At 42.8% G+C, this 17,421-nt stretch overlaps 1 protein-coding gene and 1 long non-coding RNA gene across 2 annotated transcripts in view; both read right to left on the bottom strand.

Annotated features, from left to right (window-relative positions):
- Positions 1–1,338: 1,338 nt before the first annotated feature.
- LOC107150351 overlaps positions 1,339–17,421 on the bottom strand; it is a 23,296-nt gene continuing 7,213 nt past the window's right edge. The window contains exon 2 of the long non-coding RNA XR_007342199.1: positions 1,339–2,652. This is a non-coding gene — a long non-coding RNA (uncharacterized LOC107150351). The remainder of the gene's footprint in view (positions 2,653–17,421) is intronic.
- LOC125611957 (WAP four-disulfide core domain protein 18-like) lies at positions 9,791–12,079 on the bottom strand. Its single transcript, XM_048787864.1, has 3 exons — positions 11,921–12,079; positions 11,194–11,342; positions 9,791–9,970 (listed from the first exon to the last, which is right to left on the bottom strand). Exons 1-3 carry the CDS (start codon positions 12,006–12,008, stop codon positions 9,938–9,940), a joined length of 270 nt encoding a protein of 89 aa, XP_048643821.1. The 5' UTR covers positions 12,009–12,079; the 3' UTR covers positions 9,791–9,937.

The raw sequence follows: 17,421 nt of genomic DNA, 5'->3' as shown, positions 1-17,421 counted from the left end.
AGGGGTGCTAACTTATTGCAAAGGATTGTTGAAACATTCCCTAAAAACAAGTAAGTATTTCACGAATATAACTAAAGTTTTTTTAAAGCATGTGATTTAAAACTGTAAACTTATATAGAATTATTATTGTCATTAGTGAAAATTAAACTTTATTCAGCATTTGAGGGTTGAGCAAACTTTTGGCATGAAAAATATATCCTCATAAAAAGCATTTAGGCAGTTTATCTTTGGATGTAAAACAAACAAACATGCATGCTCTTGAAGCCAGAAACATTTCAAGGAATATTCCCTGAGGAAACAATCAAGGATGCATGGAAATATTTTAGTTCTATGAGAATCTCTTGATACCTAAGTTATTAGAGAAGCTTAAATGTGCATTGGTTAAGAATGCACATAAAATCTTCCAGGATTTTTTTTAGGGTAACAGGGATTGAACTCAGGAGCACTTGACCACTGAGCCACATCCCCAGACCTATTTTGTATTTTATTTAGAGACAAGGTCTCACTGAGTTGCTTAGTGCCTCACTTTTGCTGAGGCTGGCTTTGAACTTGCAATCCTCCTGCTTCGGCCTCCTGAGTTGCTGGGATTATAGGTGTGTGCCACCGTGCCCAGCCTCTTCCAGGATTCTAATACTTGAAAATGTTGGGTAAGAGTCTCATGAATAACAGGAAGTGCAAGAGCAGAAGGAGATCTCAAGCATTTGGATATATTTCTGTCCCATTTTTGCACGGCCACACAATTGTGAAAATCCAGGTAGCACCAAACCGTTAATTAGTTTCAGGTGGGTTTGCCTCAATGGACAGGGGAACAATGAGGCCATAGTCCTTCCTGTGGTTCCATTTCTTTCCCCTACAACCCTGTTTTTTCTGCACTAGTGCACCAGGTGCCTGACACAAGGAAAGTTTTTAATTTCATTAAAAAATTTTTAAGTCTTTTCTTAAGTATAAAATAAAAAATTTCAATATGTTTTATAATAACCCAAAACCCATCAATTACCTAGGAATAAATTAGCAAAATTGTGCAGATTTGAAGATTTAATACTATAAAGATTTTGGTTTTCCCAAAGCTGAACTATAAATTTCGAATAATCAGCCAAATCTTAGAAGGACTTTTTTCATGAAGTTAGGCTGATTCTAAGACCGAAATGAAAATTCCAAAAGGCAATAATAAGACAATCTTAAGCAAAGTTGCAGAACTCAGTTACCCTTTACTAAGACTAATAATGAGACAGTAAATGGGGACAGTGTGGTGTTGGTGCACGATGGCAGACTAACCAATGTGTCAAAAACATGCAATCTCCTAATTTATGACAAATGAACCACTGCAAAGCAAACAGATGGGGAAAGAAAGCCCTTTTTAATCAAGGTGACTGGATTAACTGCATTGTCCACATAAAGTATCCACACAAAAGAACCTTGACTCCTAGGCCAAACAAAATTCTGTTCCCAACAGATCATGAAACTAAATGTGAAAGATAAAATAATCTAGAAGATAATGTAGGAAATAGTTCTAGTCTTGGAATAGGCAAAGATTTCTTAAATATTACAGAAACACTATTGATCATCATAATAGTTAAACCAGATCTCATTAAAATCAAGGAATTTTTCCTCATTGAAGGACACAATTAAGAGAATGAAAAGGGAAGACCCATTGGGGGAAGTGTTTGTGGTTACAGGTAGACTACACTAGTTGTATCCAAAATCCCTTTTAAATCAGTAGGAAAATTATAGACAACCTAATAAAAAAAAGTGCAAAAGGATTGAATGGATACTCCACCAAGGCAGAAGGTGGAAATTGTTAAAATACAGAGTCTGGGAAGATAGTTTTGATTCTGCAATGTGGGCATAATTTTTGAATCTTCTAAAATCCCCTCCCCCATTAAAAACATTCAAAACAATTAAAATACAAAATTCAGAACACATAGACAACAAAATTAGAGGCATAGTATCTTCTCAAACTCCAAATTATGAATGGGTGGGCAGGGACAAACCACCAGCACCCATCAGAGCCAAGAGGTTTCTACTCAGGGGAAACTTGAGGAAGAAATGAGGTGGTATTGGAGAAGACAGGGATAATGTTCCCATGAGAACTTCCTGAGGAATCTACTGGAGACTGAGCTTCAGCCAACCAAAGCAACTGGTGGGAGATCAAGAGGGAACTAATAAGGCCTTCAATTGTATATTTACTACAAAAGTAAGACCAAATAATGTTCTAAGCACAAAGTATATGCAACATCTGTATGTTCTGACTATCTAACTGCAACATACCTATCAAAAGGTGGGGGAGCCAGGTGTAGTTGTGCACACCTGTAATTCCAGCTACTAGGAAGGCTGAGGCAGGAGGATCACAAGCTTGAGGACAGTCTTGGCAACTTAGTGAGACCTATCTCAAAGTAAAAGATAAAAAGGGCTGGGGATATAGCTCAGTAGTAAATCACCCCTTGGCTTAATTCCTAGTACCTGAAAAAATATTCTTCTCACCATGATTTTAAGAGTATTAGCTTCCCCTGTTCAGGTTTGACTTCTGGACACAGCTGCTGGGAACTCTCACAATTCATGGTGACTTCGACTGACTCCATTTTGCCTCCGTCAACTCCATTTGTCGCACATCTTTCTTGACCACATTTGGATGAGAAGGGGCATGTGCTCCTGCTGCAGGGAAGAAAAAGTCATGGGGTGAGTTAACCTTGTGACAGACTCTTGGGAAGTTCAACTCTATTTTTCCATTTAACAGAAGCAAACCCCAAAGAAGGAACCGTTGTTCTTTTCTGCATGCGTGTTGGGGGTTACTAGGGATTAAATATGGAGCTTTGCACTTGCTGGGAAAGCACCCTACCATTGAGTTACATCCCCAGCTGCTATGCCTATTTCTTATATGAGGAATTTAAACCTTAGAAAATATGTTCAAACTGACCATGATATCAAGAAAGAAATACCAGAGCTAAGATTTTTATTTTTATTTTTATTTTTTAATTTTTAATGGACATTTTAGATGGACATAATACTTTTATTTTATTTATTCTTATGTAATGCTGAGAATTGAACCCGGTGCCTCACACATGCCAGGCCAGCACTCTACCACTGAGCTTAGATTTTATCTCATATCTGTATAACTCCAAAGTCCATGTAACTTGGCCTTTTGAGTCCAGTTGAGGAGTAGTTATGGGAAATACCTGCCCTCTCAATAGATATTTTTGATTAATAAACTTTTGATATAAAATAGTTTTAGGTTTTCAGAAAAGTTTCAAAGACAACCCAGACATTTCTCAAATTCCCCACACTCCATTCATAGATTTTTTGACAAATTCTATAAAGCAATTCAGGCAAATTTCATTATTAATATTTTTATTTTATAATAAATCAAAATTTCAGTTAGGCATATCAATGTTCCTAAATTGTGTGTCTTGGAGCATACACTGGGGGTAACAGTGACCAGGAACTTGAAGGGTGCTGGATGGAGAATTCAGTTTGACATGGCAGTTTGACTTCCAGATTCTTCCACATTTCAGGTTTTCTTTTTAAGTATTTTTTTAGTTGTAGATGGATACGATACGTTAATTAATTTGTTTGTTTTGTATTTTATGTGGTGCTGAGGATTGAACCCAGCATCTCACACGTGCCAGGCAAGCACTCTACCTGGCACTCTCCCAGCCCTCCCACCTTTCAGTTTTTAATGAAAAACTTTCCATTGGCCTTTTCCTTTTCCCCAGGGCCTCACTAACTCAGGCATGGTCCACAAAGGCTGGGACAAATCCAGGGTGCAGTCTTCAAACCTGCTCAGTGTCCACCCCTCTAACCTCAAGGTCTCATTGCTGGGCTCAGTTCATCTATGGAAATGTCCTCGTTCCTTTGGGTAGATCTATTCCCATTTGCTCCTCATTCTGTCAACTTGACTGCCTACTTTGAATGAATTGGGTGAGACTTCCAGGGAGAAGTAAAGGATGCCTAGGTTAGAAACAGAGAGAGATGGAAGATGTGGTTTTCTGCCCGTGTTCTCTAGCGCATACCTCACACCTCAGAACTCTGTCAGAGGAGGCATTTTGTCTCTCTCAGGCTGTTTCTTCCCAGGACATCATGTGACAAATAGAGTGAAGATTGATGACAATCAGTACCATCATTGCCCTTGAAGGGTCTTGCATGTTGGTGAGCACCTGGAAAGAGTGTGCTGGGCTTGAGCCATTTGAGCAGACCACATCAGGTCGGCCATGTAGGAAGGACATGGGTTGGTCTGTCGCATTTCATGACTAAACACTGAAGGTCACTCCAGGTGAACTGGGCTGCATGAAATAACCATGCAGAGACAGACAAATACCTTTTTCTTTGAGTCCTGTAATGGCTTCTCTGACTTTAGGGGTCCATAGAAAGAGAGAGAGATAGAGAATGTGCTGAACACTTTTATTGAGGAGAAGCCATTCAAATGAAGCAAGGGATCGGGTTTCAGGGAGTTGAGTCTAGCTTCATGATGTCTGCTGTCAACAGATTGACTGACATCTAGCCCATCTCGTGAGCTGTGTGGAGATCATGGCAGAGCAAGTGTAAAGACCAGAGCAAAGCTCACCCAAACAGAGGAGCAACGTTGGTTCAGTCCACTTTGTGTGCTCAATGCTCATAGTTCAGATACACACAGCCCATGGCTGGCTTGCCGCATCTCCACATTCTCATCACTCAAGGCTAAGGGACGCTTGTTTCCTATGTGGCATCTCCCGACATTGGTCTTGTTCTTGAACTGTCCTTAGAGATGCCCAACATATAGGTGTAAGAGTAAGGGGTTAAGGAAGAGTCTGAGCTGGTACGAGATGAGAACTACTAACCACAAAATGTAAGTGTGAACAAATAGAATGCAACTCATTTTTTCCCAGTCTACAGAAGCCAAAGGACATTGGGGTTACATAGATGTGCATGCATATGTTGTTAAGAGAAAAAAAAAGAGATGAACCCTGGGACTTCAATCCCCACAATTACATATGAGAACTTGAGATGGAGAACTTGAGTATGGAGATTCCTCAGAAAACTTGGAATGGAACTACCATCTACCCAATTATCTCACTCCTTGGTATATACCCAAAGGGAGAGAAAGAGAATATAATGGAGCGGGTATCACTTTTGAACATGCTGGTTAATCAATGCCCAGAGTACATCTGTTGAAAATCCACCAGGCAGAGAGCACAACTCCCCAGGTGGAACTCTGTAATGAAGACAAAATCTCTGGCCACCAAACTGTTCTCTCCTATTCTCAGAAGTCAAGAGTACCTCAGATTGATAGAGCATTAATCTCCAGGATGTATAAAGAACTCAAAAACTTAACACCAAAAAAAAAAATACCCCAAATCCAACAAATAACCCAATCAATAAATGGGCAAAGGAACTGAACAGGAACTTTACAGAGGAAGAAATATGAATAGTCAACAAATAAATGAAAAAATGTTCAATATCTCTAGCAATTAGAGAAATGCAAATTAAAACTATTTCAAATTAAACAATTAATGAATTTAATTATTGCATTAGATTAGATGGAATCTCACTCCAGTCAGAATGGCAGTTATCAAGAATACAATTGACAATAAATATTGGCAAGGATGTGGGAAAAAAGGTACACTCATATATTACTGGTGGGACTGCAAATTGGTGTAACCACTCTGGAAAGCAGTATGGAGATTCTTCAGAAAACTTGGAATGGAACAACCATCTGGCCCAATTATCTCACTCCTTGGTATATACCCAAAGGAATTAAAATCAACATACTACAGTGAGGCAGCCACATCAATGTGTATAGCAGCTCAATTCATAATAGCTAAGCTATGGAACCAAGCTAGGTGCCCTTCAACAGATGAATGCATAAAAAATCATGGTATATATGCACCATGGAATATTACTCAGCCATAAAAAAAATGACTTTATGACTTGTGGGTAAATGGATGGATCCAGAGACTATCATACTAAGTGAAATAAGACCATCTCCCAAACCAAAGGTCAAATGTTCTCTCTGATATGCAGATAATAACACACAATGAGGGTGTGGGGAGTAGAAGAAGAGTAGTTTGGTGGATTAGACAAAGGGAAATGAAGGGAAGAGGGGGGTGGGTTTAGGAAAGACATAAGAATGAATTGAACATAACTTTCCTAGGTTCATTTAAGAATACACAACCAGTGAAACTCCACATCATGTACAACTGCAAGAATGAGACCCTAATTAGAATAAGCTATTCTAATCAGTCTATCCTATGCCTATGTCAAAATACACTCTACTGTCATGCATATCTAAAAAGAACAAAAAAGAAAGAGAAAAAATAAAAATAGAGAAGAAAAAAGAGTTAATCAGAATTTTAGAGTCTGTTTGAAAGTCTCATGTATTGTCTTTTTGGGGGGGGGGCAGAACAATTCTATTTATTGCCATGTCCTCTTTCTCTTCAACCTTCAAAACTTTATGCCATCACCTCTTGTTGTCAAAATAAACCCAAAAAGCTACTAAATATAGATCCCTGGTTCCTCCCTTGTGAACCAGGAGAAAGAAAAAACATTGGTATAAGGCAGAGTTGAAAACAATCTGGAAGAGCCTACCCACAGTTAATTCCCCATATTTGTATTTCACTGAATCTAAGAAGCAATTATAAGATGAACCATTAAATTCTTGTGCAATTAATAAAGAAGAGATTTTGCCAGTTAAACTTTGAATTGCCATTTATTGTTTTTTACCCTGATTTTAAAGGCATCCAAATGTGAAAAAAAAGTATGTGTAAGTAGGTGAAATGCAGTAATTTCCAAAATGTCAATAGTAACCACCACATCACACTTCCACCTGACACTGTGATTATCCATTGCACAACTGTAGACAAGAATTGCTTCTCCCAAAAAGGGGAAAACCCAAATCCCACTGGGAACCACGTGTAACTCTGTAATGTTCATGTCTCTTTGAGTCATTCTACCTTTATTAATCTACAGACTAAATTGTAAGGGCAACTATTATTTTTAAGCATGGTTGACTTGCTTTGGCCAACGGGACAGTGAGAAACGTGAAGCAAACAAAATCGAACAGGTCATGTGCACTTGTATCTTACTCTTTGATGGCTCTTGGAATCCTGTTATTGATATCTAAAGATGCTTGGCCTAGACTGATAGGTGATAAAACACATGTGGCCCAGTCACCTTTTTATGGCTTTGTATCTTCCCCAAACTCTGTGTTAATGCAGGAATGTTCAGAGGTGTGATAACTGGATTGCAAGAGCTGTAACCTAATCAGTCTATCCTAGTTTAATGGACTGACTGGGTGGTAACTGTAGGCAGGTGGAGCATGGCTGGAGGAGGTGAGTCACTGGGGCATGCTCTGGAAGCATTCATCTTCCCTGCAGCCCCTTCCCCTTTCTCTCTCTGCTTCCTGCCCATATGAGCTGAGTAGATTTCCCCCACTGTGCCCTCAGCCATGATGCTCCATCTCACTTGAGTCCAGAGTGATGAAACTGTCTGATCATGGAATGAACTCCTGAAACCATGAGCCAAGATAAAACTTTTCCTTCTCTAAGTTGTTCTGGTCCAGTATTTAGGTCACAGTGATTAAAAAAAAAATGACTAACGGATACCTTAATGATCAACCCATCAACCACCAGACATGTAAGTAAAGCCAACCTAGACCTTTCATCTGCCATCTGAAAACCCAGGTGACTCAAGACTCAGGAGTGATCCATCAGAGATCCTCTTAGTTGGATCAAATCTGACTTCCCAGCCAATCCACAGAATTTTGAGCTAATTCAGTGTTTGGTTTTACTCTTTTAAGTCTTCAGATTTGGGGTCATTTGTTATATAGTTAGAAACTAACTCAAACCCAAACAGTGAAGTTGCTGCTATACCCAAGTCAGAAACACATGGTGTTAGCTTTGGGAACAGGAAGAAGGTGGAAGCTGGAAAAGTAGCAAGGAAATTGTTGGAAAAGTCTAGAAAAACAATGAGGGCACTAAGAGGATGGAGAAATAGTAACTTCTGTTATGTACTTATGAAATGTTTGGCAAAACTGTTCCCGGTCATAACCTGGAAGTTTAAAAATTTACTTAATGACCTTGTAGACTTGAGCAAGGTGATTTTTAGAAAGCATATTGAAAATGTCAGTTGGCTTCTTTTAGCTGCTTGTGATTATTTATGGGAAGGGTATGATCTGAATGTTCACGTCTCCCTAAAATTCAGGTTAACATCTAATCACCAACATGATCATAATAGTAGGTGAGGAATTTTAGGAGGTAACTATGAGGGTAAAGCATATAGGAGCGGGACAAGTTTCCTTATAAATTGGCCCAAAGGAGCGAGTTCATTCATTCCACCATGTGAGGACACAGTGAGAAATCAGCAGTCTGCAACCTGAAGGTCAGCCCTCACCAGAACCTGATCAACCTGACATGTTGATCTTGGATTTTCCAACCTTAGAACTGTGAGAAATAAATTTCTGTTGCTTATAAACTACCCAGTTCATGATATTTTGTTATAGAAGCCTGAATGGACTAAGAAAGAAAGAGAGATAAGTAAAAAGAAGGAATTGTTTAATTTTTAAGCAGTAACAGGAATATAGAAAGACTAGGAATTTTGAGGTTAGAAAATAAAACTTTCTCATCCATGGTCTCTCAGACCAGTAAAATATTCTCAAAGTAATAAATAGCTTCAGAGTAAAGAGCTAATAAAAACATCGCAATAAGATGTTTGTTAAGACACTTTGTTAAGACCTCTGTAAAGGAACGTTTGATAGAAACTTTGAAGTAGATAAAATAGCTTCTAAAATTTTTCAGGTCTTCTCCAACAGAAATGTAAAACACTCAATGTAGAGATGGACATGTTTGCAAAAGAGTTGTGGTAGAGGCTTTTGGAACATAGAAGAGATTTGAATTAGTTTCATTGGAAACCCTTGAGGTTTTTAAGAGAATTGCATTGTTAAAAGCTCTACCATTTGGACATTAAGGCATAGGATGTGCCCGAATGAGAAGCAAGAGCAATGTTAGGGATAGAGACAACAGCTATGGGAGGCCAAAGCTGCACAGGCTAAATGGGGGGATCTAGGAGTAAAGATAACAGCAGTGAACAAGAGCTCTGGAGGTCAAGTGTTTTCTGGTTGGATTTTCCCCTGAGAAGTGTTTACTTTTCTAACACTGATTCCTTACATGCTGGCCTCCATAAAAACCAGCAGTTCTGAGAGCTTCAAGTAATCAACTCTGAGCACCACTGGGACCCAGACAGCTGATAAGACCAGGGAGTGGTGGTAGTGCCTTCCAGACATCAATGCTGAGCTGGAGAATAGGGTTGGAGTCTAAGTTCCTGCAGGTATTGCTACTAAATCCTAACTCCTAATCACTCCTGGCAGGATCTGGTGTTCCCGATTCATGCCACTTTGAAAGCCCCACATCTCAAGGGTCAGGGATGCCCTCCTGGAGTCTGGTATATAGTCTTGCTGTACTTTGTTATGTCGTCTTAGAATTTTTTGTTGTCTTAAAATGCAATTTCTCCGGCTTCTCTTGAGTCTTCCCCTTGGTAATCGCTGCCCCAGCGGGCCTGCTTTGTGGGACATGTTTATTTAATTTTGTTTCTGCTTGACCAAACTTATGTTCACAGAATGCCCAAGAAAATATTGTTGTGCCCTTTGTCTTGTTTGGAGATACAGACGTTGCAGGGGGAAAGGACCTGGCACTGGGACCTCGTCTCTTACCTACAGGTGTCCCAAGGGCTTTGCTTTCATGAGCCATGCTGCAGTGTTCGAAGATGGTGCCGATCTGGAGGGTGGAGGGAATGCCTAACTGTGAGAAGAAAGACTCAGCCTGACTCATGCACAGATTAAATTTATTTGGGACACAAGAGCTTTAGAAAGCAGTCACCCCACCATTGTAGATCTTCCAGGGATAGGGAATAGCCGAGCATGGGATTCATGGATTCACAAGAAATCTTCTGGGCTGGTCACCAGGTACACTTGTCAATCTCCATTCACCTTTTGAGATTGGTATTCCTTTAAAATTAAATGGGATTCCTTTAAAATTAAAAGCCCCACATTATTATTTTTCTTCACCATTTTCTAATAACCTGTATGTCCATCCCGACTTCCTCATGCAAAGAATGGAAACTGAGGAATTGCTCCCAAATCCTGGACAGGCACCAGCAGAGGTTAAACAACCAGAATAATATTCTCAGGCTAGTAAGGCCTGGTAACTCCCTTGCTTTTGTTCCAATAAGTTGTGTTTCTGTAAGACAAATGGATACAAAGTAGCTGCCTTCCCAGTTTTGGCTGAATGGTGATTACATTCATTGTTTTTCTTTTTATGTTTCCTCTTATTTCTGATGCAGGGGGCAACTGAATCCAGTGTACTAGAAACCCAGCAGGGCCTCTGGCTGGGGAACCGGTGACAACATGGCTGCCAGAGCCACTCTTCTGAAACACAAGTTTGATAAGGACATTTCCTCTGCTTAGAAACTGCCGGCTGCTTAGCACTGACACTGTGGTAGGCATGCTCACCGCTCTTTGGACGAGGACTTGTTGTAGTGTCCCTCCCCACAACCTCCAACCCCACGGTGACATCTACCCATTACCATCATTTTTCCATCTTCCAGGAAAGCTCCTTTCTCCCACCAGCTGGACTGCCCTTCCATGTCTAGCAGATTTTGTGCATCTTCAAGCTCTCGCTTCGATGTTCTCCACTCTCTGACGACTGCCCCACACACCCCCACACTCTTTGCTCCCACAGAACTTAGTAGAAATCTAAACAAAGCACCAGGTTGTGATACGGGTTTGTTCCCCAACCTGGTTTACGTTGGCCTTTTTATCTCAACTCCAGCCCATGCCTGCCTGACAGAGGAGGTACTCAAATACACTGGTGTTCCCATTTCTTCCCTTCTTCCTCCTAGGATCACCTATTTTCCTGGAAGAGTTAAGGTACTTTGGTTGGGGTAGAGGAAGGAGAGTGAGAAATCCTGGTTCATGTCCTTGTGAATCTAAGGTCACGGTTACTTGTCTCACTTGAGCTCCTTGGGGCTGTCATTGAATAGGGCTTCTCTTCTAGGACAGGGCTATAGATAACGCAACCAGGTTGTCTTTCTATCATTTGCTTCCAACTTCTCTCTCCTGGAGTCATGCAGACTTTTGAGAGCAGTGGACAAGGCGGCATCTGTCTGCCCTAGAAAAGCCCACCAGGAACTGGTCTGCCCGCATGAAGCCCTTGACTGGTTTATACTCACTTTGAAAACAGCGTCCTGGCAGGTATGACCACAGCCATTGCTGCAGCACTTCATTCCCCTGGGACATGAACCATCTCCTGTGCACCTTTCAACACAAAGCCCATAGACTCCTTCAGGCACTTCAGGGCATTCTCCATAGTGTTGCAGTTCTGAAATGAACAATGGTGTTTTTGGAACCTGGAGCGGTCACTAGGACAGAGAGGAGAACCGATGCTGGAGGTCTGAAGCCCTTGTCACCACAGGACTCTGGCTTCTTCCTTTCCTTCCTTGGTGCTCCTGGACCCCCTCAGATTCATCAGCACCACTGTCACTCTTAAGTCCTTATGCTCAGAGTCTAGCCCTTGAGAGAATGTTCTTGGAGCTCTAAAGCCTGCAGAGACTCAACAGGAAAGGAACCTGCACTGTCATCCTGGAAAACCTCTGTTGTAAGACAGCCACCTGCCTACCCTGCACAAATCTGCGTTCACCCCAGAGCAACTGCCCCTGGGAGTCACATCTAGGGTACATCTCCTAGTTATGGAGACCCCTGCCCCATTCTCTACACCCAGCTTCTGTTGAACTCTACTCACTCTCATAAGGATGGGAAATGCAGGGTAATCTCTCCTACAGATCAAAGGAAATAAGTCTGATTCATGCAGTGGGCATGTGCCTGCCTCCCAGACTACCTCCAGGCTCCAGACTGGGCTCCCAGCCTTCTCTCCTCTCAACTGGTATCCCCTCAGCTCACCTTGGGAAGGAAAATAAGTCCGGGCACAGACCATGTCCATTCCCAGGGTGACAAAACCCACCAGGACCAAGACTGTGGCTGCCTTCATGTTGGCTTCTGCTAAGCCGCGCACATACACAACAATTTATACTGTGCCACCTGAGAGGAAGGCTGTGAGGGAGGCAGCAGAGCAGGAAGTTCGGAAAAACACAAGCTCTCCAGGGAGTGCCCCCAGGGGATGTAGTTCCTTTGTTCACAAGAACTTTCAAATTAAAGTGTTGTTTCTTGGCAGGTGGAAATGCCAAACTTGAGATACTCAAGAACACATTTTAGCAGGTTGGCACTAGTTTTCCCGGTGACAGGAAATGGTAACAAAGAAATGAATGGTGTAATTTAGAATCTTCAGAGTGAGAACTTAAACTTTGAAACCAGGTGTGGACTGGAAGGCTGATCTGGGGCCTCCAGGAGGTCCAGTTATGTCAGAATGTGACCAGGATCCTCCTATTGACATCTGAATCTGGAGGGCCCCCCAAAAGCCAGATCTGGCCACTCTCCCCCTCAAAATAAACAGGAAAGGTAACAGTGAAAAGCAGGAAAGGAACATTAATAGATCCAGCAGCTCAGCACTGTCTCCACATTGTCTTTAAGTCTATAGCTCACGTGAGTCTATAGACTTAAAGAGAGTCCGATTTGGGCCCGAGTGGAAGGGATGCAACATTCAGCAGATGTGGCCAAACTGGGGTCAGGCTCATTGTTATTTCAGTTCTGGTTCTGCGTCTTTATTGCTTGAGGAAAGTTTCCACTTATTACTCAGGATGTTTATCTGTCACACCTGAGACCCAGGAAGGTCAATTCTGTTTCTATGAGATGATTGTTCCTGCTTAGCCGGGCAGCCCCATCTTGCGGTGATTTCCTGGCAGGTGTAGAAGGACAGCTACTGAAGACTTCCAAGGTGCCATGGCAGGGATCTGAAACAGGATGCTGTAAAAGGTGACAGTTGAATGTTCCTGGAAATCATGAATTGGTCTTGAAGGTTGGGGGGCGAGCTAGGTGAGGCAAATTTAGGGTTAACAAACCTGTATTGCTAGTTTTTAGATGAACAGTCCTTAGATGATTAACATGCCCTCGTGAAGAGCTGAGCAGGGATCTGGCCCAATATTTAGGGTAATGAAGGGGACAGATATTAAAAATGAAGGCAGAGATGCCAAGTTTTATCCTGTTTTTAGTTACTCATTGGATAGGTCTTCTCAATGAAGAATTGATGCTTTTAGCAAAAGGCAGCCTCTCTGAGTCCCTGTTATAAGAATTCGTCACGTTTCTGGGAAATGGGAAATGTGTGCTTTGAGATATTGACAAGCCCCAAGGCTGAGTTCACAAAGCAGGGCTGAGTGGAATACAAGCCACCTGCTGAAGGAATGACAGGAGGGAGTGAAGTCAACCCCTGAGGGGATGGATGCTCAAAGATCACAAGCTGGCTGGACCTTGCCGGTTGGTGTTCTCTGACCTACTCTGCCCTGTACTGAGAGGTTCCTACAGAGAGGGCTGCATAGGTAGCTACCAGGGGGCTGAGCTACAGGAGCATATAGAATGTCCCAGAAACCTGAGCAGCAAGCTTGTTCTTTCCTATCCCAATTATAGAATTTCAAAGAGCTGTAGAAATCCCTATGGTTGTGGGAGAAGGGAGTGAGTAAAGTTGGCTTTGTCCTTCGTGGTCAGAACTTGGACAAGTACTGATGACCACCAGTGGACATCCACTGTTGGAGCAGAGAAATACTAAGAAAACCAAAGGGAAGAGCTCTGAAGGCCACTTTTGAACCCCTACGCAAAGAAAAGGCCACCAACTCCAATTTTAAATCAAATTAAAGCAAGCTTATATTTGTGTATACAAAGAGAGATGATCAGCAGCTGTCTCTCCTAACACAGGCTAGAGACCAGCACCCCAGCTCTCCAGGAACAAGGTTTTGTAGCACAAAGTTGCAAAGCGGGTGTCTTGAGAACTTACAGCTAACAGGATTTTGACAAGCATAATACAAAGGCAGATAGAAGGTTAATGATCTACATGGCATGATATTTCGAGGTAGAGAGTAAATTCAGATCCCAACATTAGAATTTATGAGGCACCACTGAGGTTTCAGAAAGGGTTGTTATTGAAAGGAAAGTGACCACAACACTCGTAGCGACCAAGAGATCTTTATTGCAGCAGCGTAACAGAGGAGAAAAGAGAGAAAGAGAAGTGTGGGGGTGGGCAGGGGAAGGCTTTTATAGCCCTTCTGCTGTGCTACCTAAATCTAACAGGGTCTCTGGGTTTGCAAGCTGCCTTGTTGGCACAAGGCGGGTTAAGTGTTCAGCCTTGAGCAGGGGGGTGAAGCATTCAGCCTTGAGCAGAGGCTTGGGCATTTGGGCTTGAAGCAAACAGGTGATAAAGAACCAGACAGAGGGTTTGAGTGGCCAGGTCATCCTGCAGCTAACTTTGTTTGGCATGCCCTGTAGACCAGACTGTCCTTCACCTAACATTCCTCCCTTTTTGTTTTCTAAGTGACATGGGGGACTGCGTAAAATCCTCTAGCTACTTCCTGCTTAATGGTGGGCAGCGTGGGACCTAGAAGGGAAAGTGGAAGAATGTTCGGGGGACAGGTCTGAGAAGACCAGGGCAGCCAGAAATAACACCCAGTGGCTATAGACAACTACTTTGGTAGGGGTAAAGTCCATAAAAGTTCCTTGAAGCCACAAGTTGTAGATGGCATCAAACCAGTCCTGGACGGAGGAGATTCTTGGTATCAGCCACTGGTCCTGTAGCAGGGACTCTAGGAAGTATTGGAGGTGGCTTGGTTGAATCCAGTAATGTTAAGGATGACAGCCCGATTGCAGCCAGTGGAAAGACAATCAGCTTGACCCATAAACTGAGAGTGGGTGGTGTCATCCTGGTGCCATGTCGCTTGGATGTTAATGTGCCATCTGTGGTTGGGATAGAAACTTAAGGGAGATTAATGATTAGTAAAAGAAGACTAGGGTTGGTGAGAAATTTTGAGTTTGGTGGGTGTGGTGGAAGTCCAGGACTGGACATTTGTAACAGGTACCTTTTTAAGGTAGGAGAAATGGTACCAGAGAGTGTCTAAATGCTTGGTCACCATTGGGGTAGTAAGTATGAGTGTATGGGGTCCCGTCCAGGGAGGTTCCAACGATTGAGAATGCAGTTCCTGAAGTAAGACTGAGTCACCCAGTTGAAGAGGGCCCAATTCAGTTTGTGGTTGTGCTGGGATTGAGGCAATGAATGGTGCAGGAATACACTGGTCTCCATGTTCCCTTAGGGGTTTGTGTAGAAGTGTGAGATAGGACAGGTAGGACACAAGGGGAGGAGGAGTGATTGGAAAGCTTTGGGTGGTTAAGAAAGGGCATCCATAGAATTGCTAAAAGGGGCTAAGGCCTGAGGGGGCCCTTGGGGCTGCCTGAATTCAGGTGAGGGCCAATGGTAGGAGATTGGGCCAGAAAAGCCTGAGTTCAATAGCAAGTTTAGTGAGATGATCCTTGAGAATGCCATTAGGCCTGTCAACTTTACCCAAGGATTGGGGTTGGTATGGGATATGGAGCCTCCAAGTGATGTTGAGGCCTTTGGAGACTATTGAACAACCTGAGAAGTGAGGGCCGGACTGTTGTCTGACTGGATGGAGGCGGGAAGTCTGAATCTGGGAATGATCTGCTGGATGAGGATGGAGTTGACGGTGTCAGCAGTTTCCCTGGATGTAGGGGAGGCTTCTATCCAACCTGAAAAAGTATCAACCAAAGTAAGTAGGTAGTGAAGCCTTTTTGGGCCTAGGCATGTGAGTGAAGTTGATCTACCAGTCTTCGCCTGGCTAGTGGCTCCTCATCTGATGTGTGGGGAGTTTAGGTTTGTTGCTTCCTTGTGGGGATACTGTAGAGCAGACTGAACAAGCAGAGTGGACCTGCTGGAGAGTAGTTCTCATTCCTAGGAAGTGAAAGAGGGGTTGTAAAATCTGGAAAAGGGGTTAGAGAGGGTTTTAGGTGGGGGCAGAGTCTCTGGAGCTAGAGGAGTTGGTCATGAGTGGTAGGTCTCTGTCTTGGGCATCAGGGGCTGGTAGTTTTAAAGAAGTAGTTGTTTGACTGACTGGTTGGTGAATTTGTGTATCTGATCTTGCAGGAACTTCTGTAGTTAATTTAATAGACATGGTCCTATTAGGAGAAACATAAAGAGGACTAATAGGGGTCCTGTGAGGGGGAGGAGCCAAGGCCATACTTGATTGAACATTCCCCATGGAGCCGGTTGGCCTAGTTGCTGTCTCCTCTTTTCTAGCTGTTTTTGTCCTTCATTACTCCTAGGAATAACTGTGTTTTGGCTTAACTGTTTTTGGTAGGTGTTTAAGATCAAGCTGGTCAAAATTGACTTTGCTTCTATCTATTGTTAAGAGTCAGCCAAGTTCCCATAGGGGTCGCTCCTGGGGGAACTTGAGAGCAGCTTCTTAGTTCTGCTAGTGCCATTTGCGCTAAGATGGGTCCAGGTATTGCTTGACCATGTGGCTTCCCTTGGAAGCATCAGGGATGTCTCCCTTCTCCGATGACCCTCCTCTTCATAGCAAATGCACTGATTGGCTTTTCATTCTCCAGTGGTCTCATTAATCTCCCTGATCAGGAGGTTATGTGGCCCAGAGTTGCAAAGCTCTTTAGAGAAGTTCCCTGTTCCCTAGATTCAGACTGACTCAGAGGGCAAGAGCCAAATATTGGTTTTCTTGGCCATTTTAATTTAACTTTAAGTCTTGATCTTAAATATCCAGCAAAGTCAGTTTCACTTTAAATTAAGAGTATTGGGCTTTAGCTGAAGTCTGACCGACTTTGGAGTCATTCTGACATGTAGTAAGATGGGAGGCACAGCCTTATCTCAGGTAAGGTAGGGCCCTTTATAAATCTTAGGTAAAGTGTTCTAGTATTGAAGCTGATCTTTGTTTTTAAATATAATTTTATAAAGTTTACATATATTGTTGTTTGAGGTCACATGAATACTAGCTAACACAATATATTACATTTAAATTGTATCCATTTTATAGAACTTTATATTAATCTTATTGATAACAGGTCCAGTTATAGAAAATTAAATGATATAAATACCATCTCGGTTCTCCACACCGGTCAGACCACAGAGGAGGCCAGCAGCCACCATGATGGTAAACTGACGTCACCTTCCCTGTTTTAGACTGACCGCAGCTCATTCAGCCATAGATCAGGTAATTTCAGGCTGCAATTCACCTGCGGCTTGCAGACAGATTGCTAGGGTTCAGCGCCTGGGTGCTTCTTAGAACCTGAGCTTATCGGAGCGAACACCGAGCGCGGGGCGGCCGAGTTCCGGCTCCCGGAACCTCCCTAGACCGGGGCTAGGAGCCCGCGGAAACTGCTTCTCCGTACGGGTCCTGCTGACGGCCGGTCAGGACTCACCCGTTGCTTTGGTTGCCCGGCAAGAGGAACGAAATGCTGCCATTCGCATAGGACACCAACATGGCAGAGATCTGATGTCA

Source organism: Marmota marmota, unplaced genomic scaffold (genome assembly GCF_001458135.2).
Source record: "Marmota marmota marmota unplaced genomic scaffold, marMar, whole genome shotgun sequence".
NCBI lineage: Eukaryota > Metazoa > Chordata > Mammalia > Rodentia > Sciuridae > Marmota > Marmota marmota.
Note: the sequence above shows the minus strand (reverse complement) of the source record. Positions and strands in the feature narration are given on the sequence as shown.

What these genes read in the sequence shown, in the direction of transcription:
- LOC125611957 (XM_048787864.1), bottom strand. Translation starts at nt 12,008, where the DNA reads ATGAAGGCAGCCACAGTCTTGGTCCTGGTGGGTTTTGTCACCCTGGGA. An exon ending in GACTTATTTTCCTTCCCAAG is followed by an intron (nt 11,343 to 11,920) that starts GTGAGCTGAGGG and finishes TGTTCATTTCAG; the next exon opens with AACTGCAACACTATGGAGAA. An exon ending in GCCAGGACGCTGTTTTCAAA is followed by an intron (nt 9,971 to 11,193) that starts GTGAGTATAAAC and finishes TTAATTTTAAAG; the next exon opens with GAATACCAATCTCAAAAGGT.